The 27,380-nt window shown below is 38.7% G+C and overlaps 1 protein-coding gene across 1 annotated transcript in view; it reads left to right on the top strand.

Moving 5' to 3' along the window:
• The window catches only part of LOC308659304 (ras-related and estrogen-regulated growth inhibitor-like), a 39,650-nt gene that overhangs the window by 7,342 nt on the left and 4,928 nt on the right, over nucleotides 1-27,380 (top strand). The window contains exons 2-3 of the mRNA XM_081312817.1: nucleotides 20,300-20,356; nucleotides 26,606-26,679. Of these exons, the coding sequence (XP_081168943.1) occupies nucleotides 20,300-20,356; nucleotides 26,606-26,679 (131 nt within the window). The remainder of the gene's footprint in view (nucleotides 1-20,299; nucleotides 20,357-26,605; nucleotides 26,680-27,380) is intronic.

The following is a 27,380-nucleotide window of genomic DNA, read 5'->3' as shown; positions in this document are numbered from 1 at the left end:
TATGAGTTGAATTGTGCACTGAAGGTGAGGTTAGTTAGGTGGTTCTAGACCAGGGGTGAAAGAGCCACTCGGAACCGGTTCCCTCACAAAAGGAAAAACTGGGAGCTGCAAAAAATATGTGCGCATGGGCATCCATGCGCACATGCGCAGAACAAGGTTTGACTGAAGAGTAGAGCCAAGGCAAGATATGCACCTACCCTGCATATTTGAATTGATTGGTTGAACTTTTTTAGTCCCGCTTTTTTTTTTTTTGGACTGCAAATAAATAAATAAATAAATATGGCAGAGGACCGGGAGCTGCAGGAAACGGCTGAAAGAGCCGCATGCGGCTCCGGAGCCGTGGGTTGCAGACCTGTGTTCTAGACACTGTTTCTTAAAATGTGGCCCAAGGACCACTGAAGGTCCCCATCTCAGGGATTTGCAAACTCAAACTACTTGAATGTATTTGAAAATTTTAAGACAATGTCACTCTTCTCATTACTTTGTTTGTTAAAACTATAGGTGCTTCATGAAAATACCTTATTTATGTTAATATATCATGATTTAATGTTATTTTTGTCTTTCAATAAATACTTATTCTATCAATGCATCAATTTTAATTTTTAATATGATAAATTTCAAGAAATATCACTTACAAATAGAAAAAATTGCATTTAGCAATCATTTAGACAAGATGAGGAAATTAAGTTTTAAAGTGAAGGAAATTTCATAGGTTCAACCATTGTACGAAACCATAGTTTATAAATCATTGTTTATAATTTAACATAATATGTGATCATCAGCTAATTATTATGGCTTACTGAACATACCCTGTTTGAAACAAATCATGTGATCTATGAAGCAACTATTGATTTGCTTCTACAAGTAGTCCTTGACTTAAAACAGTTCATTTACTGACCGTTCAAAGTTACAACGGCACTGGAAAAAATTGACTTATGACCATTTTTCACACTTAGAAACATTGTAGCATCATGTGATCAAAATTGAGATGCTTGGCAACTGACTCCTATTTATGATGGTTGCAGTGTGCCCGAGTTCATGTGATCCCCTTTTGCGACCTTTTAAGAAGCAAAGTCAATGGGGAAGCCAGATTCGCTTAACAGCTGTGTTATTATCTGCAGTGTTACTTAACTGCAGTGTCACTTGACAACTGTGGCAAGAAAGGTCGCAAAATGGAGCAAAACTCACTTAACAAATGTCTCCCTTAGCACCAGAAATTTTGGACTCAGTTGTGGGCGTAAGTCGAGGACTGCCTGTATTCAAATATATTAGTAATCATTAAAATGTTACATTAAAGAAAAAGGGCAAAATGTATTTTCCGTTTCTTTTACTCTGTTAATCCTGTTCAGAATTCCTAGCAGTAAACCCTATCTAATCTTTAATTTGGTTCACACATTGCTCAAGTATGGTTTAATAATGGTTCATTGAATAAACTGCAGTAAGGATTTGCACAACATATTAATCCACAATCAAAGTTTTAGTGTTTTACATAAAATAGACCTGTGGGTTTAATATTTGAGATGGACAGTAAAAGCCCAGTCCTTCAGTTTGGCTGAATTGTGTCAGCTGGATAGAAAAGAGTCCAAATGACAAATCATTACCAGTGGAATTGCTGAAAATATAGAGAATAATGATCCTTTCTGCAAAACTCCTCGTTTTGGGCTGGTCGATTTAGAATAATGGTAACTGTTTGTTCCCAATAAAAATTGGTTCTCCATTGTGAAAATAGTTACTTTATAGCAGAAAATGGGCATATTTAGAGTAAAAGCTGTACTTTAAAACATCATTATTTTATAATCATAATAGTAAAGTTGGAAGCGACCTTGGAGGTCATCTAGTCCAACCCCCTGCTCAGGCAGGAAATCCTATACCATTTCAGACAAATGGCTGTCCAGTCTCTTCTTACAAACTTCCAGTGTTGGAGTATTCACCACTTCTAGAGGCAGGTTGTTCCACTGGTTAATTGTTCTAACCGTCAGGAAGTTTCTCCTTAGTTCTAGATTGCTTCTCTCCTTGATTAGTTTCCATCCATTGCTTCTTGTCCTGCTTTCAGGTGCTTTGGAGAATAGCTTGACTCCCTCTTCTTTGTGGCAGCCCCTGAGATATTGGAACACTGCTATCATGTCACCCCTCACTCTTCTCTTCGTTAAACTACACATACCCAATTCCAGCAACCGTTCCCTATATGTTTTAGCCTCCAGTCCCCCAATCATCTTTGTTGCTCTTCTCTGTACTCTTTCCAGAGTCTCAACATCTTTTTTACATCTTGGTGACCAAAACTGGATGCAGTATTCCAAGTGTGGCCTTGGAATTGTAAAGTGGTATTAGTTGTAAAGTGGTATTAGTACTTCACGTGATCTTGATTCTAGCCCTCTGTTAATGCAGCCTAGCACTGTGTTGGCTTTTTTAGCAGCTGCAGCACACTGCTGGCTCATATTGAAGTGATTGTCCACTAGGACTCCGAGATCCCTCTCACAGTTACTACTATTGAGCAAGGTACCCCCTATACTATACCTGTGCATTTGGTTTTTCTTGCCTAAATGTAAAACCTTACTTTTTTCATCATTGAATTTCATTTTGTTAGATAGCGCCCAGTGTTCAGGTTTTTAGTAAGTTGAACAATATATTTCCCCATAACCAATTGTAAATCATCCAATTTAACTTTAACCTACTAAACTCAGCTGAGAGTCAGTTTGGTGTGTCAGTTAAAGCACCAAGAGCACGTGTTCTTATCCTGCCTTAGGCACAAAACACCTGGGTGAACTTGTTCCAGTCGCTCTCTCTTAGCTGTAGGAAGGGGCCAATAAATAACAGAATAGCAGAATAACAGAGTTGGAAGGGACCTTGGGGGGGGGTGTCTTCTAGTAGTCCAACCCCCGGCACAAGCAAGAGACCCTATATTATTTCAGAAAAATGGCTGTCCGGTCTCTCTTTAAAAGCCTCCAGTGATGGAGCACCCACAGCTTCTGAATGCAAGCCATGCCACTGGTTTATGTTTCCATCAGGACATTTCTCCTTTGTTCTAGGTCACAGGTCTGCAACCCGCGGCTCTGGAGCCGCATGCGGCTCTTTCAGCCATCTCCTGTGGCTCCCAGTCCTCTGCCATGTGCAGTTCAAAAAAAAAAGTGGGACTAAAAAATTTCTACCAATCAGTTCAAATATGCAGGGTAGGTGCATATCATGCCTTGGCTCCACTCTTCAGTGAAACCCTGTTCTGCGCATGTGCGCACGTACGCGCGTGCGCACACATTTTTTGCGGCTCCCAGTTTTTCCTTTTGTGAGGGAACCGGTTCCGAGTGGCTCTTTCACTGTTTCAGGTTGCTGACCCCTGTTCTAGGTATATAATAGAAAGCTACTTCTGAAATCTTGCCAAGAAAACTGCAGGGACTTTGTAGGCAGTTACCAGTGGTGAATGCACCAAACTCAACATCATCCAACTCTGAAAAGAGGACTGAGGGCTGCCGAAAATGCCTTTGCAGGCCACACACAACTGCAGACCCAATACCAGTGCTTTAGGATTATTCTACAAGTTAAGCGATTCTGGTAGGTGACCAGTATCTGGAGAGCCTCAGGTTCCTATGTCTAAAACGGTTTTGTAATTGACGTACGCATGCACACCATTTATCTGTGCTAATTGGAAATCCTTTTGGTTTGATTTGATGTTTTGCCCTCTGCGAGGTCTTCCAAGTTCAACAGGAACAAAAATGGGGCGATTGTGCTCAGCTTTGGCATCACCCCGTGCCTCAGCCTCAACTCCTTCCTTGTAATGTTGCCTTATGTTGCCTTTTCTTGGCACTTCTGTTTCATTGGCTTGCCTTCTTAACAGAAACTCATGCACTTTAAGTTTGGGAGGTTGCCCAGCATTTCCCAGAACTCCAGGCTGATTTGTTCTGTGGTCTTGCCCTTTACCAATAAGTCCTTAAAGATGAAGGTAATTACAGGCTGCTTCATTTTATTCGTAATACTCTGGTTTTACTTAGATTTGGTACACTGTACTGTGTGTTGTCATCTGATATCTATTTCTAGAAACTTCTTCAATTAACTTTGAACTTCATTACCTTTGATTGATTCTTCCTACTAAATCAGCAAGCTATAAGACTTAATATAGAGCAGCAACTCCATAGTAAACTGCTGATGTAATTGTGTGGGATGGTGATTTGGGGTCTGTTCCTTATTTAGTTGCTATCATGGTGTGTAGGTAGATATTTGTGCCCTTCTTTATTTCTGAGTTGACTTTGTGGAGCAGCTGTTTGTAATTGGCCTTTCCTGTTTACCATGAAAAAGTCTATATTGTCCTTCAATGTTTCTCATAGGAATGCTCTAGCAAAAATGGAGCGTATGTATGTGTGTGTGAGCGAGGGGAGCTTTAATTATTTATTATGCTTTATTTATTTTCTTGTTATAGTGTCTTAGGGCCCTCATTTCTGTCTCCTTACTTGATCACAAAGATCAGATAAACTTCTATGGTTCTAGTCAAGACCTAAGATATTTGAAATAGATATTTAAAGAACTGTTTGAATGCTTATTGACTCATCAGGCCATTAGCCACTGAGACCTTAGGATTTATTAATGGAAAATATAGCAGAAGACCTTGTTTGGTAATGACCCTATAATTTCTGGTATTGCCTACCAAGGGATGTATTTTAACACTAGACATGCTCTGAAAATGATTTGGGGAAAAAATGCTTTGTAACGTATGGAAGCAAAGGACGTCTTGCTAAATAGCCATGTCTTTTTTAGACCCACCTGGAAATTTGAAAAAAAAAAGAAGAGATAAAGCTGCATTCTTTTAAATCATTGTTATTTTTTGCAAAATAAAAACAATACAAATTATAAACAAGGAAAGTAAAAGTAAAGTAAAGTAAAAGAAGAGTGATTAGTAAATAAGAAAAGAAGAAAAGAAAAGAAATAGAAAAGTCCATTCAAAGTTACAACAACACTGAAGGAGTGATGGTTATGACCTGTCCTTGAAATTCGGACTGTCCCAGCACCCCTGCAGTCACTCACATGAGCTGGGCGCTTGGCAACCAGCTGGCATTTATGGTGGTTGCAGCATCCAGTGGTCACATGATCAAGATTTGCAACCTTCCCTGCTGGCTTTGCACAAGCAGTCAATGAGGAAGCTTGCAAGGAAGCTTGCAGGGAAGGTTACCTGGTCCCTCCACTTACTTTGCTTTTCGGAAGCCAACAGGTAATTGTGAGGAGGTGCTCACTTAATGACCCACATTCCTCACTTAACAATGGCAACGGGCTGCATGGATTGCTGTTGCTAAGCAATGTGGTCACATGACGTCATGCTTTATAGCTGTGCCATTTAATGACAGAAATTCTCGTCTCAGTTGCCATTGTAATTCAAGGTCTACCATAAAGGAGTACCTTCCAATCTTTTATAATAATAATAATAATAATAATAATAATAATAATAATAATAATAATAATAATAATAATAATAACAACAACAACAACAACAACAACAACAAGAAGAAACAACAACAACAACAACAATAATAATCTGGAAGGGACCTTAGAGGTCATCTAGTCCAACCCCCTGCTCAGGCAGGAAATCCTATACCATTTCAGACAAATGGCTGTCCAGTCTCTTCTTAAAAACTTCCAGTGTTGGAGCACTCACAGCTTCTGGAGGCAGGTTGTTCCACTGGTTAATTGTTCTGACTGTCAGGAAGTTTCTCCTTAGTTCTAGGTTGCTTCTCTCCTTGATTAGTTTCCATCTGTTGCTTCTTGTCCTGCCTTTGGGTGCTTTGGAGAATAGCTTGAGTCCCTCTTCTTTGTGGTAGCCCCTGAGATATTGGAACACTGCTATCATGTCACCCCTCGTCCTTCTCTTCATTAAATTAGATATACCCAATTCCAGCAGCTGTTTCTTATATGTTTTAGCCTCCAGACCTTTAATCATCTTTGTTGCTCTTCTCTGTACTCTTTCCAGAGTCTCAACATCTTTTTTAGATTGTGGTGATCAAAACTGGATGGAGCATTCCAAGTGTGGCCTTACCATGCCATTGTAAAGTGGTATTAATACTTCACGTGATCTTGATTCTATCCCTCTGTTAATGCAGCCTAGCACTGTGTTGGCTTTTTTGGCAGCTGCAGCAGCACACTGCTGGCTCATATCTAAGTGATTGTCTGCTAGGACCCCGAGATCCCTATCACAGTTGCTACTATTGAGCAAGGTACCACCTATACTATACCAGTACATTTGGTTTTTCTTGCCTAAATGTAGAACTTTAGTTTTTTCACCACTGAATTTCATTTTGATAGATAGCACCAAGTGTTCCAGTTTGTTCAGATCCTCCTGTATCTTAAGCCTGTCTTCTGGAGTATTGGCTATTCCTGCCAGCTTGGTGTTGTCTACAAATTTGATGAGTACTCCATCTATCCCCTTGTCCAAATCATTGATGAAGATATTGAAGAGCACTGGGTCTAGAACAGAGCCCTGGAGCACCCCACTACACACTTCCCTCCATGTAGATGTGGTTCCATTGAGGACCACACGCTGAGTACAGCCTGTCAGCCAGCTATGAATCCATCTGGTGGTGATGCTGTCTAACCCACATTTTTCTATCTTATAAAGTAGTAGGTTGTGATCTACTTTATCAAAAGCCTTACTGAAGTCCAAGTAAATTATATCCACAGCATTCCTCTGGTCTACTAATTTTGTCATTTGGTCAAAGAATGCAATAAGATTTGTCTGGCATAATCTGTTTTTGACAAACCCATGTTGGCTTTTAGTAATGACTTTGTTTGCCTCTAGGTGCTCGCTGATTTGTTGTTTGATTATCTTTTCCAGAATCGTCCTAGGTATTGAGGTCAGGCTGATAGGTCCGTAGTTTCCTGGATCTGTTTTTCCCCCTTTTTTGAAGATGGGAACTACATCAGCTCTTTTCCAGTCCTCTGGTAGTTTTCCAGTGCTCCAGGATCTTTGAAAAATATAGTTCAGTGCTTCTGAGATCACATCTGCCAGTTCCTTGAGAACCTTGGGGTGTAATCCATCTGGTCCTGGTGATTCGAACTCATCTAGGCTGGATAGGTGCTCACTTACCATTTTCTTGCCTATCATAACTTGTGTTTCTAATCTATTTTTTATGGTACTGTTTTTGATAGGTTGGACTGATTTTTCCCTTTGTGTAAAGATAGATGCAAAAAATAAGTTAAATAGTTCTGCTTTCTCCCTGTTGCTTGTCAACTTTTTGCCACTTTCCCCCACTAATGGACCAATCATTTCCTTAACTTTTTTCTTGTTTTTTACATGTTGAAAGAAGCTTTTTTTGTTATTTTTGACTTTGGTCACAAGCCTCAGTTCATTTTGAGCCTTAGCTTTCCTCACTTCATCTTTGCAGGCTCGGACTATTTGCTGATATTCTGCTTTAGTTATGTGCCCCTCTTTCCACTTTTTATACTTGTCCTTTTTATCTTTCAATTTATCAGAGAATTCTTTACGCAGCCATGCTGGTTTCTTTTGAGAGCTGTTATTTTTCTTTTTTGTTGGTATTGTGCTAGACTGGGCTTTTATTATCTCACTTTTCAAAATTTCCCAAGCTTCTTGAGTTGTTTTCCCCTTGAGGATTCTCATTCATGGAATCCTTCCCAAGCCCTCTCTAAGTTTATTGAAATTAGCTCTCTTAAAATCTTAAGACTCTAGTTTGTGTTCTATTGCTTGTGCTTCCATAATGTTGAATTCCAATATTGCATGATCACTTCCCCCTAAAGTTCCTGTGGCTTCAACACCTTCTATCATTTTTACAGTGGTTATAAATACATTTATATTTTATTCCTTCCCTCTGTCTATATCATGGCTCCCTTCTTTCCACATTCCACCTTTTCTAATGATCAGGCCATAAATCACAAGCTCTCTTTTTTAATTTTCAGCAAAAAATTATAAAGGGTTTCTAGTCTCTAATACATGTAGTTGTCATCTAAAAAAGAAGCTAAGTGGCTGCCTAAATGATTAGCAGAGATGCTGCACCCATGCAAATTCCAAAGTGTATCTTCCAAATAATCCTTAGAAGTGCACAGCGATAATATATATTATAGCACTTTAATCGGAAACAACTTAAAATAAGAAAGCTAGCTTCGCTATTTCAAAGTATACAGTATATTCATATGTGTATGTGTAGACACATGCATATCTAGGGTCACATTATTAATAACTTTGGTGTGGCCCCTTAAAATATTGTGTTTAGCTTTATATTGTTTAAATGGTTGCATTTAGTTTTTTAACTGTATTTATTAGACTGTTTTTATATTTATATTTTGTGTTTTAATCATGAGCTTATATTGTCATATATATATATTGGAAATAAAAATATGCCACTTTTAAAATTCATATCATTCAATCCAGATAGCTTTTCTGATAAATTGTGTTCTTTATCTAGCAACATTGACAAATAAAATTATGCTAGCTTGTTGTGGGTAAAATTGATGAAAGTTATACAATGGTTTACAGCTTTCCTTTCTCCTGACGGAAACTCAATTCTCATGCTCAGATTTTGAGTATACAATAAATCTTGCAGTAGTGGTTTTTAAAATTCTGCTTGCTACTTTTTCTCTAAATATAACATTATACAAAAATCTAAAAGAGTATATGTTTTACAGTATGAAAGGGCATATGTTTTATTGTTAATCTCCATGGGCTTTGTCACAAGGTAGCAAAGCAAACATGTTCATATAAATTGTCTTTGGCAAATGCTAAAGGAAATCTAGTGTCAACTTTTTGACTACCTTGGATTTAAAATTTTAAATAAATCTTGTTTTACAGTGTGGAATTTATGGAGTGAAATATGAATTTCCAAACCTCTGTACTCAATGTCATGTAAAAAAAACCCTGCTTTCAGCTTGAAAATCACTGCTGTGAAATGCAATCAAGGCACAATGTGAGGAGGGTAGAGGAAAGCCTTTAAACTCTGGGAGAAATGTAATTACCCTTTCTCTGTGTACAACTCAAGCTCTTCAGGAATATGTGCCTCCCCAGTAAGAGCTAATTGTACTTAGAGTTGTAAGCATGTATTTATTTGATTTACAAGGCAGCTAACCAAAATTAAAATACAGAATGCAGAACAGAATGCTTAAATCATTGTAAAATTAATTGATAACTTAAGAAAGAAAAAGAAATAACTCTTGCCTGCTCTTCTAAAGATTAGGGGATGGGGGGGGACTAAATGCAGCTTCCTATGGTTGTGTGTTCTACAGCAGAGGTCCCCAACCTTGGCAACTTTAAGACTTGTGGACTTCAATTCCCAGAATTCCTCAGCCATCTTGGCTGGCTGAGGAATTCTGGGAGTTGAAGTCCACAAGTCTTAAAGTTGCCAAGGCTGGAGACCTCTGATCTACAGCCTAGCAATTTTAAAAAATACCATTTCTTGTTTCTTGGATATACTGTGTGAACCTCTGATGGGGCATCTTGACAATCTTTCCTGCAGATTGTAATAGCTGGACAGGATCTATGATGGCCCAAAAAAACACAAGGGTGGAAATAAGACCATTGCAAAACAGACATGTCAGCCCAGGGGAAGAGGGCAGTGTGAGAAAGAGTCTCCACATGACTTGACCTTCATTATATTAGGCATAAGTTGAACTATGGAATTATTTTGAAGGTTTTCATTGTTTTGTTACAATAACCAACTGGCAATAAAGACCTTTCCCAAAATGCAAGTGATTTTTATTTTCTGAGTTTACTTCCCTCAAATTGCTTAATAACAAATATTAGAAGTCTCATTGCTTTCTCATTAGCTAAGGAATTGATCCTCACTAGCAAAGAACTAGATCATAGTTTCAGATCCTGTTGTCTTCAGAGCAAGTTGTAGAGGTGTTGTTGCAGCTTACACAAGTGGTAGATACACAAAAAACAACTTTGCATAATGCTCTGGTGCGGCATTTGATCAAGGTTTGCCTCAGCCTGGCATATTGCCACAGGATTCTTCCCCACCAGTGATACTTCACTCCCAAGAAAACCTGCTGGAGAAGGGTTTTTTTTGGGGGGGGAGGTATCTCAGGATCAGGTCCTAATCTTCAGTACCCAGCAGGAGCTGTTTATGGCAAATAAGCCAGCAAACGTCTTTGCAGTTTGATTCAAAGTGATATTTGTTGTCAGTTTTGAAAGGAACAGCAGCCAGGCAGATATTCTCTTCATTGCAAATGATGCCATCCTAGACAACTGTTGAGATGATTTTATGCAAACGTTTGGAACTACCTTTGACAACATCATCATAAGATTGATTGTTAATCTATAAATGTATCATTTGCATCAAGGAGAATGCCAACTACACAAGTACAATGGTAGATTTTTTTTTACCATTTTTTACATTTTTTTTGGTTCACCAGGAACATGGATTGAGATGATTTTTGCCCTGAATAACCAGTTTAAGAAGACTTTTCTGATGAACTAAGAAATGAATTTGTGAGACAGGGCACACCAGAGATATTAAAGTTATGTCAGCATTAGGTGGTGACTGATGATAGGTTGGAAGAGGAGGAAATAGCAGGCAGTTTCACAACCTTTTTTTTTAACCCCGCCTATAATTAACTCAAGGCAGCAAACACACCTAATATTCCTTACTCTTCCTATTTTCTCCACAACAACCCTGTGAGGTGGGTTTAGCTGAGAAAGAGTGACTGGCCCAAAGTCACCCAGCCAGCTTTCATGCCTAAGATGGGACTAGAATTCACAGTCTCCTGTTTCTAGCCTGGTGCCTGAATCATTCCACCAAACTGGCTCTTCTCCCATTCCCTCCCTCATTCCTCATTGTCTCCTTGAGTGCCAGTGATATGGAGCCTATGTACGTTGGAGCAAGGAAGAGATTCTTGTCTGCATCAGAGAAACAATGAAGATGTGAGCTTAAATTATATTTTTGCTATGACGCTCTTGGGCACCCACTAGTGGATTGCCCACCTGGCAGCTAGAAGGTATGGAGATTTTGGTCACCTTGTGAGTAAGTTTTCAAATTGTTCCAAAGCCTTGATACCAGGAAACTTTGCAGTAGCACCCCACCCCCCACCCAAGAGCTCTGTAAGGAGGCCTTTCAGACAAATAAGGAAGCTCCGACACTAGACGTTTTATTATTCCCAGTAAAACAGTAATCTTTGTACTGTTTTTTTATTATTTCATTTATATATAATTTATAGATTGCCCAATTCCTAACAATTTTGGGTGATTTGCAGTTAAAAAGTAAAAATAAAGTAGGATAGATTATAGAAAAAAGAATAACATGGTGTAACTTTAGAGAGAGAGGTTAAAATTGCTGTGAAGAGTATCACAATCCTCTTTCTCCTATTTTTCTTTACCTTTTTTTCCTTTTACTTATTCTTTGGTTTCTTTTTTCTTCCTTACTTTCTATTCGTTTGTGTTAGCCTTTATCTACTTGTTTAAATTTTTTAATAAAAACTATATATAAAAAGTAAAGTAGAAAATGCAACCCCCCCACCCACCCACCCCCCAATAAATAAATAAATAAATGGCCCCAGAAAGGAGAGAAAATTAAAGGAAATACATCCAATAGGAGCTCAATTTTCTCTTTGCCCCAGAGCCTGGGAGCACAGCCAGGTCTTTAATGGTTTTCTGAATGCCATTAGGGTGGGAGCCATCTGGATCTCTGGGGGAAAAATATCATCCCAGAAAGCAGGCGCAGCGGCAGGCCAAGCATGCTTCCCGGGCTCCACAAGATGATCCTGCTTAAGCAATGGGACTCAGGATGTGCCTCTCAGCTCTTTTGGACTTGGGTTTGGCTGCTATTTTGATTAATGAAGACATGGTGAGTCAGTTCATCTTGCACATGCAGCTGCAAGCGGTGAGGACTTAGGGCAGACCTTTCTGATCAGGTCCCATCCTACAACATAGAACAAGTGAAAATAAATGACAACAAAGAATTCTTCCAACTATACTTGCCCGCCTCCTTGCACGGTTTGATTATCTTGGGAACAGACTAGCTACAAATGCACCATTCCTTCTCAGTGTTATAAGCTGCAGCATTTCCAGGCCTTGGACTTTCCTCCTGTTCTTGCCTCACAGCCCCTCCTTCCTTGGATGGAAAATATACAGATGCTGCTGATTTTTGGACAGGCAGGAAGTGATGACCTTGCCACGCCACCAAATATGTTGATTGTACAATTAACTTACCGCCTGGAGTCTAGATCCTAGTTGAACAGCAATATCCCGTGTCTGTGAAAGAATTGGCAGCTTTACTGGAATTTCTGGGTGACATTCTAGCAAAAGGATTTATTTTCCCTCCTTTGTCTCCTGGATTTCTGCCAACATTTTTTGTAAAATTCCCCTGAGAGTTATGCATGAATATAGACTTCTGAACCATTAGAGATTAGTAACCACTGCCCCTTATTTTGGACCTGGTAGGTTACCTTTAGAAGACATGTTTCATTTTATTGAAACTGCAGCTTGATTTGGATGAAAGAGAGTCATGAATACTTAGTAGTCTTTGATATTATGAGATGTCTGAGTGCACAAAATTCCTTTAGGACTTTCTAATTGTGCCACAATTTTTGCCAGATTCATGAATTCTTTTCAGATATTTTGGACAACAAATATATTATAGCTTACATAGATGACATTCTGATTTTTTTTCAAAAGACCCTTGTCTGTATTATATTCATGTCACAAATATGCTAGAACTCCCATGAAAACACAATTAGGCTGAATTGAAATAATGTGCACTTGAGAAGCCTGTCAAACCTTGTTGCCTCATGTGATGTCCGTTAGGCTAAGGCTGTCCCTGTTAAGCTAGCTGGTGTACCCCAGACACTTCTTCTCCAGACTGTGATCTTGGATCATAATCCTCAGTTTACATTCCTGTTCTGGAAAGCCCTCTTCCAATTACTAGGTATTCATATCCATCTGTCATCACCCAGAGACAAATGGCCAGACAGAGGAAACTAACTTCGTACTAGAACAATATTTGTGTTGCTTTGAGTTCTGTCAACAAGACAACTGCCCAGACTTGTTGCCATTGGCAGAATTTGCATATCACATCTGTCTTTTCCTTCATCAGTATGTCTCCCTTCCAAACAGTTTATGGGCAAACCTTTACTGCTTATCCTCCAAAACTGTCTCTGTGGTTCCTCTGATTTTTTCCCCAAGAGCTACAATCAACACAACCTCTCATAAGAAAACAGCTGGATTTGGCCAAGATGCCGTATACACAGGCAGCAGACTTGCATAGACAGGAAGGCACAAGAATTGCTGTGTTTATCTTCCTCCTGCGTGGCCAAAAAACTGGACACAAAGTTGTTGGATCATTTTCTCTGCCAGTTGACCCAGTTGTTTTCCTATTCCAAGGCAAATTTAGCAGGACCTTATGGTGCTTACCTTATGGAACATCATTGCCTCATCTCATCCTGAAGCGAGGCTGGCTCCATCCTTGTTAACTTTTCCAAGGACCCTCAAGACTTGGCTATGTCATCAGGTTTGGTCCTAAGGAGTGTTGTTAATATCTGTCATTCTCTCTTTGTCTTTTTTTTAAAAAAAATAAAAAATTGTTGATAATTTTTTATCTTATTGTTTTTTAAAGATTTTATTGTGTACTGCCCTGAGTTACATATAAATATGATGAATGAATGAATTGCAATTGCCCACTTCCATGAAAATACATTTGGTGTTTTGCTGCTTTCTTTGCATAATTAGCAGCGTGTACAGAGCTTTCAATAGAGTCATCTCTACAGCTTGCTGCTACATTTTGGAGAACACCATTGCAGTATCCAGATATTTTTAATGGGTAATACCACATAAAATTCATTGTGGTAGTCAAGTTGTAGTATAACCAAAGTGTGGCTAACCATTACCAAATCTGACAGGCTCATAAGTGCTCTCAACTGGATGCAAATAGTAATTATGTAAATGCACTCCTTGCCACAACCATCCTCTGTGAATCCAGTGACTGGAGAATCTAGGTAGGAGAACTAAGCTGCAGACACAATTCTTTGAGGAAGGGCAAACATATTCCAAACAGATTTAAGTTTCAGTCCCTTTATCGACCAACTATACTTCCATCTTTTTGCCTTTTGGTACTGTCCATAGGGTTTTCATGGCAAAAATACTGGAGTGGGTTGCCATTTTCTTCTCCAGTGGATCACGTTTTGTCAGAACTCTCTGCTATGACCTGTCCGTCTTGGGTGGCCCTGCATGGCATAGCTCATAGCTTCATTGAATTACACAAGCCCCTTCACCACAACAAGGCAGTAATCTATGAAGGGGAAAGATTGAGGGCAATAGAAGAAGAAGACGACAGAGAATGAGGTGGCTGGATGGAGTCACTGAAGCAGTAGGCGTGAGCCTAAATGGACTCCAGAAGATGGTAGAGGACAGGAAGGCCTGGAGGAACATTGTCCATGGGGTCGCGATGGGTCGGACACGACTTCGCAGCTAACAACAACACTTCCATCTTAATCAGGATTTAACATTCGATTTTTTACTCTTGTCCAGCCCATTATCAAACATAGCAAATGTTCAGCAGTACTGATTACTTCCTTAAAGTAGAACAAGGTAGTCCTTGTATGGGGCCTCCACCAAAGCAACCATGCACATGTTATGGCTCAGATCTGTAATTTTTAAAACAGCAGTCCAATGTGATCCCATTGATTTGGTGAAAATATGATTCAGATGATTTTCTTAACTGGAATAATTTAAAACATATGGGTATAAGCCAAGTTAGCTTATAGCACCCCTTAGACAGCTGCTAGAGCTGCTGGGAGAGTCTTCAATGATGGATCACTCATTAGAAGATTGGGAAGTCATGTTTTAATTTTCCCAGGGTATAGAGTCGCTTTGGTCACATGGAACCATAACTGCTGGATTCAGAGGCCAAATAGCGATCGGCATGCTGCTCTTATTACTGCTTCTGTCAGACTTCAGGCTAGCTCATCATAAGTCTCCTAAATGAGCCTTGAAGGAAAAACGTCTATAGCTTTTCCCATGAATCCCAATGTCTGTGGCTGCTCTGTCCTCCCTGACTACTTTTAAAGAGGAAGAACACATACTAGCATTGCCTCCTTAATGAGAAATGCTGAGTTTCAGGGGCAAACCTACATGGTTTTTAAAAACAGTGATGTATGTGAATAAAAACTGAGAATGTATGCCTTTTGCCAATTGCTTATGACAGAGAGTTTCTTAAGAGAGTTTCTTTAGTGAATCTACAATTTTGTATTTAGGGTTTGTGAAGAATCTGAACTAATGGCATGTGGTTACTCACCAGCACCTTTCTCTGCTGAGCTGATTTGTGGCCAAAGGTGTCATTTGTTCATAGGAGCAGTACCTAAACTGTGTAATCATTCTCTTTGACAAATAATAATAATCTAGTCAAGGATCACAATTTGCCATCCCTCAGTTTTACTTCCTTTTAATTTACAAAATCCCATCAGATTGCATTTGGTAAAAAAATAATTTAATCTGAGAAAAACTGTGTTGTTTCATATTCAAAAATTAAGATATACTGTGCACAGTTTATTGTATCTAAATCTAAGTTTGTATCACTTTTACTTTGCCCACTGAGATGCCGCTGATATTTTTCCAAGCTGTTCTCTGGTTGTTTCAAAAAAGCATAGACTTGGAGAACTGATTAATGCATTGATAGCCATGTTGTTATAAACTGGTTTCTGACTATTGCTCTAGTTTAGGGGGAAGGTTCCTTAAATTATTTTAGAAATAAAAGCTAGCTGCCATTTTTGAAGATGGGAGCCTAATGTCATCCAGCGGGACCTAAGAAGCAGCACTCCTCTGTGACAGAAGCTTCCCGACGGATCATTTGGTCCCTATCCTAACCAACTTCAAGGCAAGCAATAAAAATGTGACGGCTTAGGGTGATTCTGGGTCCTTCTAGGTTGGGAACTATGTTCATTACTGCCTCAGGATGATCATGCCTTTATATCATAATTGCAGGGATGCTGCAATTCAAGATGAAAAGGGATGCAATTTGCCCCCTTATTCGGCCTGCCTGGCATTTTCCAGGCACTTTGCCTGGCTGGAAGAAACTTCTGTGTGTGCAACCCATGCACAAAGGTCTTGCCTCATGCTGACAGTAGTTCACTGAAAACCTCTTCTTAGTAGGGCAAGTACTCAAGGAGATGATGGAGAACTGAAGCAACATGATTATTTCATTTTTAAAGGCACACAGGGACCCATATTGTAATGCCACTTCAAGAGGTTCCTTTGCTTGAGTGGTCAGAGCAAAGGACCTCCTCAAAGGCCCATACAACCACTCTCATTTTTTCTTCTGAAGTGCTAAAGACACATTGGATAAAACTTAGTCAATGTTATAATTTGTTTATTTGCCTTGGCCATCTGTGGTGCTACAAAACCTCTCGAGGCATCTGACAGAATAAAACAGAATAATGTTAACTGATATGATTGCTACTTTAGATACTGTGCTTTTAAATATGAGCAAGTTACTGGTTTTATTTATTTATTGGATGCATTTTAAAAAAAACAAGGTGTTTTTTTTAAAAAACCCCAGAACAATAAAAACATAAGTAATAATTTGAAAAATGAGGTAACCTCAGATTTATAGGTCCTTTTCAGACACTGTGGTTTTGGCTTCATTGTATAAAAGACAGGGGGAAAAATAGACCTTTAAAATATTTTCTTTGTCTCCTGGATTTAACACCGCAGTTACAGACTTTTTAAAATCAGTTGCCTCTTTTATTTGAAACAAATTATTATGGTTCACTATTGATTTTGAGCCAATTTGATATGAATAGTAGCTCTTTGTAATGTTGAATAGTGATAGGTAAGATTAAAGTATCAAGACTGTCACAAAAAGGAAAAGAGAACACATTTTACAGATACTGTACACTGCTTGTTCCTGGCTTAATAAATTATTATAGCCATGAATGAATGTTTAGTTTGCCCAAATGATTTCAGATATTCCAAAGAAAGACATTCCACTGTTCTAAAGGAATGACCAAAAAATGATCTCCCTGTTGTTATTGTGCAAGCTTGCTGCATGACCTAGACCAGGCCAACACAAGATATGGCTTGCGGGCCACATGCAGTTTTGTGCAGCCAACCACTTTTTGTTTTTTTTTACCAGTAAGTAAAACAGTAAATTTACAGGCATTGCTGCTGAGTACTTCCAAACCTTGCTGCTCCACTAGCCACAGAATAGCTGATCAGTACTCCAGATATTTCTTCACAGCCCACAAGGATTTTTACTTTACTTTTAATTTATCAATGTGGGCCTTTCTTTGGGCACATTCTACCAGACAGGCTTAGACTTTAGTTTCTGAGTAACAAGTAGGTGTGTGTGTGTGTGTGTGTGTGTGTGTGTGTGTGTGTGTGTGAAGAAGTAGTTATAATGAGTGGAAAAGGACTTGATGGCTACAGTTGTCCATGTAAAGGACATTATATTAACTTTGGTCTTCCTATTTTTAAAACATCCACAGAACACATAGTTAAAACTGATTTAGAAGAAGAATATGCAAATAGTTTTGATGGTCTAAAGCTACTTTATTTTGTAATAATCCTTTTATATTTATATTTATAATGTTTAATCTTTGTCAATAATCTATTTGAAGTCTTTCTAAATTAAAGTAACAAATAAAAATGTGCATGTGAAAAATATGCTCCTATAAGACTCTATCATATATGTTATCCCCTTTTTATAAACCATGCAAACTATGATCTCTATATGCCAGCTGTGAAGAACATATCTGCAGCATTTAGTCAGCCACGACTGATCTCAAAAAGATAAATAGCCTCAGTAGTACTTGGAAAGGTGACCACCAGGAAATCTCATGAAGGTAGAATAAATCAGAAGAAGACAATGGCAAACTCTTTCTATACTGTGCTTAAGAGAACCGCATGACTTCCTCTATGTCATTGCCAGGAATCAAGGTCAACTAGAAGAATATTATTATTTTAATTACCACTTAGCCCAGAGGAAAGGGGCATTAAATGAAATTATCTGTCTCAGTACAGCCTTAAGGGACCACATTCTCCTCTGCAATTTTCATTTTTTTCTGTCATTTATTCTAACATACATCATGAAAAATCTTAACATTTATTTTTGCAGAGCACTAAGTAAATTGTGTACAATATTTAGCATTTATTGGGGCCATTGTTAGATATCAATCTAGAATATTTATACTGATGGCCAGAAATTATCTTAAATTGTGGCAAGACCAAAAGCAATTGTTTTCCAAAAGTTTTATCCATCACAGATAACCACAAGACTGTTCAACTCAAGACAATTTGTAATATATCAGCAAGATATTATAAATCCCTGTTATCTCTTCTCTAAATTGGGATGTGAGAGAGAGAAAGTTGGGATTCTGATCTGAAACGCCTAGGTTGAGTTCAGTAAATGCTCAGAAGTGCCTTTCTGCCTTAAATTCTAGAAGTATAGTTTCCATCTCCTTAGCTACTATATTGGTGGTAGACCTCAAAATTAGATGCTAATGAGATTCTCTGTGTTCTTTACATAATAGAATCTATCTTCTCCTGGATTCTGGACTTCCTTGGAGTTCTGAGAAGATGATAGTGTGTCTTTCCAAATGATTCTATCGGTAAACTTACATCAGGCATTCAGATTCCTGCCACCCACATTATATTTGCATTGTATTTCTTTCAGTCTTTTCTCCCTCTTGCTGTCACATGCAGTACAGCACTTTGTGCAAACACTACAGATGGAATGATTCAGTCCATCAACATGAATTCTCAAACCACCCTGTTATTGTAAAATGTAAATAATTTTCAGAAAATAGTATTCTGCTTTTTTGCTCGTTGACCCAGGATCTTATAATTCCCGTAACACTTCAGCCTTCTCAAACCCAATGGGGCCTACAAGCTATGCTGACTATATACAATGTACGATTATATCTGGTGCCTCCCAAGACTGCCAAATCTAACTCCTCTTTCCTAGTTCATTTGTGCTTATGAAAAGATTATAGTTATACTTAAGTGGCATGGGAATAACTGCTACTGGCTCAGCCTTGGAAGTGAAAGTTGAATTTGGTTAAAATGAATTGTGTTTTTCTATGGTATAAGAAAGATGAAAAACGTCAGGATTTCAGAAATCTATAGACTAGACTGGAAAGTTAATAAAAAAAACCTTCCCAGACAAAGGCAGTGGCATCGAACTGTCATATTATTGCCAAAAAAAAATATAATTGCACGGACTTTGAAGAAGACTTATCTTTTATCAGTCCAAATTGTGATTTCAACAGAAGCCTTTGCCTGATGAAGTTCAACAGAAGAAAGGTTTGATCCTTAGATAACACATCCCATTGACTGACTTTCACATACTTTTTTTCACTTAAATGAAACAAAGAGAAAGTTAAAAAAAAGCCTTTAGCTATGTTTGCCAACTTGCTACCAGGAAGCAAGGGAAACTCCCTTTGGGACTAGCATAAAGAGTCAACCCAAAATATGTACTGTATGTTGTTCTTTTTTGCAAAATATCTGCAGCAGATACAGATTCCCAGGCATAAATGTGGATGGTACTTGTGGTAAGCTGGAGCTAGCTAACGGCTCCCAGCATCTCAGACACCCCGTCTCCAGGGCTGCTATTGGTTGCCCAAAGGCAGCAATAGGCTGCTTTAAACCTATTGGCTGCCGCCTAGGGGCCAGGCTATAAATTGCTGCAAGCTGCAGCCCAGTTCTCTAGTTCAGATTCTGCAAGCAAATAAACATGTTCATTGCTGAACTCACTGGCCTCGTCTTTATTCCTGTACAACAAACTCACTACACAACAGTACTTATGGCATATTTCTAGCAAAGATATCTGGTTACTTCACAGAGGGAGTGATGATCTGCACTTTGAGTGATTCCCTGAGCTGCCAGCTCTACCCGGGCTCCTGTTTTTAAATATTCTTACAATCATTTTGAAAGCTCCAGTTTGTTCCTCTTCCTCGACCTGGTGTTCTTTGCTTCAGTTTGGTATTTGTTGCAATGCTTTGAGTGTTGATATGCAGTAGTTTCCTTCGGAGGTATGTCCTGACTCTCATTCTTAGGTAAACATTAAGTGAAGCTAATTGCTGACACAAAGAAACTTTAATCCAAATTTCATCCATACCTTGTTTAAAGCAAGTCATTTTGGACAATCATTATATTCTAGAAATTATTCACTTCACCTAGAACCTGTCATTCTTGTGCTCTTCAAACTTTGCTATCTTTAGGTGGGGGTACATGCCAATTTGAGTGTCTTAAACTGTTGTCATAATTTTCTATAACATATATAAAATGGATTCGTGTATAAGATGGATCTGTATCTGTAGTTGATTAATAGCTAAGCTATTGTATATATACGTTTGCTCTGCTAATTATTATTTTTTTCTTTTTCCAATGAAGCATTGACAGTAAGATTCATCACAAAGCGATTTATTGGTGATTATGACCCTACTCTAGGTAAGTTTAGTTACTTGCTCTGTCAAATCAGTGGATTAATTTGTACTTTTTGATGATCAACAGCAGATACTGTTACTATTGGATCTCAGATCAAAAATATTTAGTGAGAAAACAGAGCCTTGCTTCAAAATCTCACCCCTCATCTCTCTAAATAGATCTAGAAAAGCCTGCTGCCTAAGGCCCAAAGAGCTATTGGCTGCCAATCATTGTCAATCATGCTGAGCTAGATAGACGCATTGTACAAAATTCTTAATTTAAAGATAAAGTACATGTGTTTAATCAGGATTAGGATTTTATAATGTAAAAATGGATTATTTGATAGATCTTATAGCAAATGTGATGCTGTTTGTTACTATTTATTTCTCTTCTGTTAAAAATACCCAAAGTGGTATATAGCTTAATGAAAAAAACTAGAAACATCAAAAATAAAATCATCAGTAAAATAACTTGGTATACTTTAGAAATCCAATTGAAGCAAGAGATGTGTTTGGTGAGGAAAGCTGCAGAGACAGGATCAGACAAAATTTCACTAGGAGAGCATTCTAGATTTATGACCACCATAGAATTATCAGTATAATCAAACTACGCATATAAAGTTGCTCTAGTGAGAAATACTTTACTTCAAGAAATAAAGTAATTAAATAATAAATAAATGCTAACTAGTCAGATCAAATGGTCAGTGATGATACTTGATTCTGCTGCCATCTTGCCTTCATTGGTCAAGTTTACATAACTTAGGACAGCTTTCTGAAAACTTGGTGCCCTTCAGAGAGGTCGAAAGATAAATCTCCATCAACCCCTTGCCTTAGACTCAAGAGAGGAGGAATTCAACTCATTTGAAAGGTGCCAATTGGAGAAAGCTGTTATAGAAAGTACACATTCATAGGTCCAGTTAATTGAAGTTCAGGTGAATTGCAGTCCTGTAATTTAAGACTTGTCTCTTTGGATGAGGTGAGACTCTTATTTCACCTTTTGGTTTTGCTAAGTGGCCAATCAGAGTGCTCCCAAATGGAGACATATTCTCCTCCTCCTACCATTGTGCCCCTAATAGTAGTATTTGGGTATTTGGAAGCTTGTGTCCCAAAGACAACTCTAAATCTTCAAGATTGAGAATCTTTAACAGACTTATCCTCCATGAATTTACCCAATTCCTATCACCATATCATGTAATGAATCCCATAGTTTAATTGTGTACTATGTAATTTCTCACTTTTCTGCATGCTTGTATAATTTTATATGCCTTAATCACATCTCTCTTCAGTGGGTCCCCCCCAATGGTATACAATCCCAAATATTCTAGCCATTTCTTTTAAGGGAGCTATCTGATCATTTTGGTTGCTCCCTTCTGCATTTTTTCCACCCTATTAGATTTTTCAAATATCACAATGAGAACTATACACAGTATTTCAAATATTGTCATATTCATAAATCTCTTATAAAACCATTATACTGTTGGCAGTTTTATATTCATTTCTTTTCCTAATGATCCCTAGCCTGGAATGTGCCTTCTTCACAGCTGCCACACACTGAGTCAACATCTTAATTGAATAATCTATTATGACTCCCCATCTACAATAGTAACAACAGCAGCAACTGGAACACCACTTGAACACCATCAGACTGACAAAATCACCATCAATTAATTGCAAAAGGCAGCTTTAATGGGAACAGCTTACATCCTGCGACATCAAACAACAACATCTCCCTATCTCAGATCCTTGGGAAGAAATGATAGGTGGATAAAAATGTCAAATCCAGTGTAAACACCTGGCTGACTGTGGGACCAATCATAATAATATAAATGTATGACTCCCTGACTCCCAACTAAACTTTTTCCTATATAGTTACAGTTTAAATTGTAAGAGTCCTGGTGGTACAGTGGTTAGAATGCATTATTGCAGGCTAGCTGTGCCCACAGTCTGGAGTTTGATCCTGAAGGACTCAAAGCTGACTCAGCCTTCCAAGATCAGTAAAATGAGGAGCCAGATTGTTGAAGGCAGTATTGTAAACTGCCCAGAGAGTGCTGTAAAGCACTATGAGGCGGTATTAAGTCTAAGTGCTATTAGAATCCATCATTATATATGTGCAATTATCTTTCTTTGCCCCAATGTGCAATATTTACTGTATTTAAACTTCATTGGTTGTTTTGGTTGATTATTCATCAGCTGAAAAGACCCTTCTAAAGCTCTTCACACTTCCTTGTAGGTTTCACTGCTCTGAATCATCTAAAACCATGGCCAGCTCACTATTTATTCCAAATAGGGATCAATTATGGATTGTTGAAAAATATCAGTCCCAATACAGACCTTTGAAGGCCTCCACTCTTGCTTTCCTCTACTAAGAAAGTTGGTCATGTATTCACACCTTTTGCTTTCTGTGTTTTAACCAGCTAGCAATTCATAATAGAATAGGTTCTCTTATTCCACAACAAATAAGCTATGTTTGGAAACTTTGATGAGAAGCTTTGTCAAGACGTTACTGAAAACTCATTCTTATTCTATAATTTATTGGATCTTCATTTGGTCCTTTTTTAAAAAAATGGTGTAACACTGGCTGTCTTCCAGCCTTTGGAGACTAAGCCTAACTAGAAAGGCAAGTAATGTATTGTTGCTGTGAGGTCAACAATACATGAGCCTTGGTGGAGCAGTGGGCTAATGCCTCCTTAAGTAACACCAGCTGCCTGCAATTAGTGCAGGTTCGCATCCCACCAGGCTCAAGGTTGACTCAGCCTTCCATCCTTCCGAGGTAGGTAAAATGAGGACCCAGATTGTTGGGGGCAATTAAGCTGACTTTGTAATAATGCCGCTTGGGGGTGTGTGTGAAAGCCCTAATAAGCAGGCATATACATAGAATGAAGGCTCCTGCTAAGCTTGTAAGCCGCCCTGAGTCTTCGGAGAAGGGTGGGATATAAATGGAATTAAAATTAAAAAAAACAATTTCAAATGTGAATTCTTAAAAGAACAACTATTTGTTGGGATATTATCAGGACCTAATGATTCATTACAATATTGCCTTCAAGAGATCCTAGAATTTTCTCAGCTTTCTTTGGTGGTTGCAGTTTCTTCCCTGAAAACTTAGTATAGAGTCAGGTCCACATCTTCTATAATAAAGGGTGATGCAACAAATTGAATGCCGTAGGGTGCTTATTTTAGCTCTGATTTTTGCACATTTAGGCCGTGATTATCATGTTATCATTTAGCTTTCAGGCTAGCAGTCTTCTACCTATGTTTTTTTTTTCATTTGAAAGTAATTCCTAGAAAATTAGGCTAATATTCATTGTGCCCTACTTTTTCCTCAATTTTACTTCCTTGCTTTGTTATAACCATGAAAGCATTCCTCAGAAAAGGAAAAGCTGCTCTTTAGATAACTGTGTTGAGTACAGTAAGGGTTCAGATATTTTAAATTTAGCAGCAAAGAAGCTTGATGTGAAAACTGGAAAATCTTTAGGGAGGTGCTTTAATTAACAATTATAGTTTGAGAAACACTCCCAGGAAACATTGCTATATGGAAGTAGCAAGGCAAAATCCATGGCTGGATTTACAACATTTTGAGATGATTTTGATAGATATCTTTTCTAGGTGGAGAGCAACATTTTGTGAACTGTAAATCCCATGGGCTTCCTAGATAATTACTGAACATGTCTACATTAGTTTTTTTAAAAAAAAGAAATTGTCCTGCCTTGGGGTTGGGGGGGACCCTAAGCACTATTTTTTTTCTTTTTATCTTTTCTAGCTTGAAAGGACATATTGCTGATTGGTGAACCCCACTGAATATTAAAGAGATAGAGACATACTTCCAAATAAACTTTCGTCAAATATTTTTAGCATACCACACATTTAATTATTTGGAGGGTAGTAGGAATGGAATCTGAAATCTCTCCCCATTTTTTTTAGTAGTAATGAATAATTAGGAGGTATAGAATAAAGCCAAAAGTGGATATTACGCTTAAGCAGAATATGGCAGTTCCCCTCCTTTATCCACACTCTTAAGTACAGTACCAGCCTCTTTGTTTGGAGAAAAAGAAGAATGCCTTTAGGGCCAAGATGAATGAATGTGACTTGTAGTGGCCTGGTCATGTGGAATTCAGAAGGCAGAGATGAGAATTCAATAAAGAACAAAGTGATTGGAAAGAAAGATGGCTTCGAGGCATGGTGTTTTTTTCCTTAAGCAGGTAAACTTTCTGCCTTTCTCCTACTGAGTTCTGACAGGGCCTCATTTTATAGCACTATTGACATGCTTTCTTTTTAAGCCTATGGCAAACATTTCAGGTATCTTCACAGATTCTCCGTGCTGAATGCAGAATTGCTTCACTGAAGCAAAAGGACAGCTCAGTAGCTCATTACATTTTTGCAGTCACATTTCTACCCATCACCACTGCTGTTATGGTGCACCAAGGATGGTAGGATGAGACCTGGTGCTCCATCCTCACCTAACATACTTCCCTGTCTCTTTTATCGCCTCCATATTCTGCATTTCCATCCACAAGATGGGGGCTCCTTTTGCTTTTTTTTCCTCCTTATGAATACCAGAGGGATTTATGTGCAGTTTTATTGCTCTTATGCCTTCATATCAAACTACTTGCAGAATGATTTCCCAGATAATGTTTCCTTACTCAGTTCTGCACTTTTTATGCTCTAACCTTTGCCCAGGTTCGCCTGGTGCACCAGTTGCGACCCTATCTAGACCGGGATGCCTTGCGTACAGTCACTCATGTGCTCGTGACTTCTCGTCTAGACTACTGTAATGCTCTCTACATGGGGCTGCCCTTGAAGTCCACTCGGAGGCTCCAACTGGTGCAGAATGCAGCCGCGCGAGTTGTGCTGGGGGTTTCCCGATACTCCCATGCTACACCTTTGCTCCGCGAGCTGCATTGGCTGCCAGTTGCCCTCCGGGTGAGATTCAAGGTGTTAGTAATGACTTACAAAGCCCTACATGGCATGGGTCCGGATTACCTACGGCAACACCTGCGGCCGGCGTCAACTTCCCTCCATCCAGTGCGCTCCCACAGAGAGGGCCTCCTCAGGGTGCCTCCGATCAAAGAATGTCGATTGGTGGCCCCCAGGGGGAGGGCGTTCTCTGTGGGCGCGCCAGACCTATGGAACCGCTTGCCGGTTGAGCTCCGGACGGCCCCCGACCTTCGCTCCTTCCGGCGCGATCTAAAAACGTATCTATTTGAGCAGTCTGACCTGGTCTGATGGGTTAGGGTTGGGGTTTTAAATACGTCTTAATTATTGTTTTAACCTTGGGCATTTATTTAATCGCTTTTAACTTTTGTATCCTGTTTTGTATTTATTGCCCTGTACACTGCCCTGAGTCCTTCGGGAGAAGGGCGGTATAAAAATATAATAAATAAATAAATAAACCTAGTCCCTTATGAACAGTAGCCACCCATTCCTCCTTTCCTACTCTACTTAGCTTCCTTCAATTATGTCTTAACCTTTATTTCTATAATATATAAACATGATTCTGTGGTTGTGTTTCTCCAATACTATTTGTGCCTACATTTTGGTGAATTCTCAGAAATGTCACCAGCACCTCCTCAAGCCATGGTATTCCCATGCTATGTTCTCTCATTCAGCATCAGGATATATAATTCATTTAGGCTGAGGACTACACTTGACATTTGAATGGTACGTTAATACTAATAATAGCAGCATGGCCAGGACAAAACATAAATTATACTAAATTAAATAAACCTCTAAGTGAGTTAAATACATTTAATATGATTTAAGTCATGTATTTAAAATAACTTAATGGAAACAGTTAGAGGATAGCTGGAGGCCACGTCAGGTATTTTTTTAAAAAAAAATATATAAAGGTAGAAGTTTTTATTATGACATTGTTCTGTCTGTGCAACTCTTCCTAAGTCTCATTTGTTTAAGTATACAGATAAACCTGTGGTAAAAAAACAAACCACTTCTTGGTCCAGTAAGCTTTATCATCTGATGATTTGTCTTTTTTATATATTACCACAAATATACCAAAGATTATTGTATGGAAGTGTTAGAAATGTCTAGAAATATGCAATCCTAATACTTATTAAAGGCCAAATGTGTGTTTCTGATTAGCCTTCTCCCACTTGGTGCCCATCAGATGTGTTTGACTACAATGCCTATCATGTCTCCTATAACTTGGGATCAAAGAAAGGCTGTTCAACACTTCTGGAGACAAACTGTCAAAGACTTCCTGCGGAATAAAAAAAGTTTTATTTTTAAGTTTGCTTTCTCACATAATTTTTCTGTTCTACAGAGATGATTTACAGGCACACAGCAGTCATAGATGGAGAGATGGTTCATTTTGAAATTCTAGACACAGCAGGGCAGGTATGGTTTTAGTGGCTTTATTGTTAAAAAAAATTGTGTGTGTGGGGAATGATACTGTAGAAATTGAAAAATACTGCAATGGGCACTGAAAATGTCAAAGGGGCAGGAGCAATTCCTCTGTAAGAAAAGTTACACCTTTGGCCTATGTGGGAGGGAGGTATGGATCACCCTTTCTCTGAACATTAACAAATCATGGGTCATAAATTATATTTATAATACATGGTGTTTTAGATGCATTTGTCCCTAATAATATGTTGTTTTATTGTTATTAACTATAATGTGCTTAAGGGACGTGGTGGGTCAGTGGGTTAGGACGCTGAGCTTGTCGATCAGAAGGTCGGCAGTTTGGCAGGTCGAATCCTGAGTGCCGCGTAACAGAGTGAGCGCCTGTTACTCGTCCCAGCTTCTGCCAACCTAGCAGTTCGAAAGCACGTAAAAATGCAAGTAGAAAAATAGGGACCACTACGGTGGGAAGGTAACAGCATTCCGTGCGCCTTGGCGTCTAGTCATGCCGGCCACATGACCACGGAGACATCCTCGGACAAGCGCTGGCTCTTCGGATTTGAAACGGAGATGAGCACCGGCCCCTAGAGTCAGAAACGACTAGCACGCATGTGCGGGGGAACCTTTACCTTTACCTTTATAATGTGCTTTATTAAAATATATGCAGTTTGTATGGAGCATAATAAATCTAATAAACT

Source organism: Vipera berus (assembly GCF_964194415.1).
Source record: "Vipera berus genome assembly, chromosome: 1".
Lineage (NCBI taxonomy): Eukaryota > Metazoa > Chordata > Lepidosauria > Squamata > Viperidae > Vipera > Vipera berus.
This window is presented reverse-complemented; position numbering and strand designations above follow the sequence as displayed.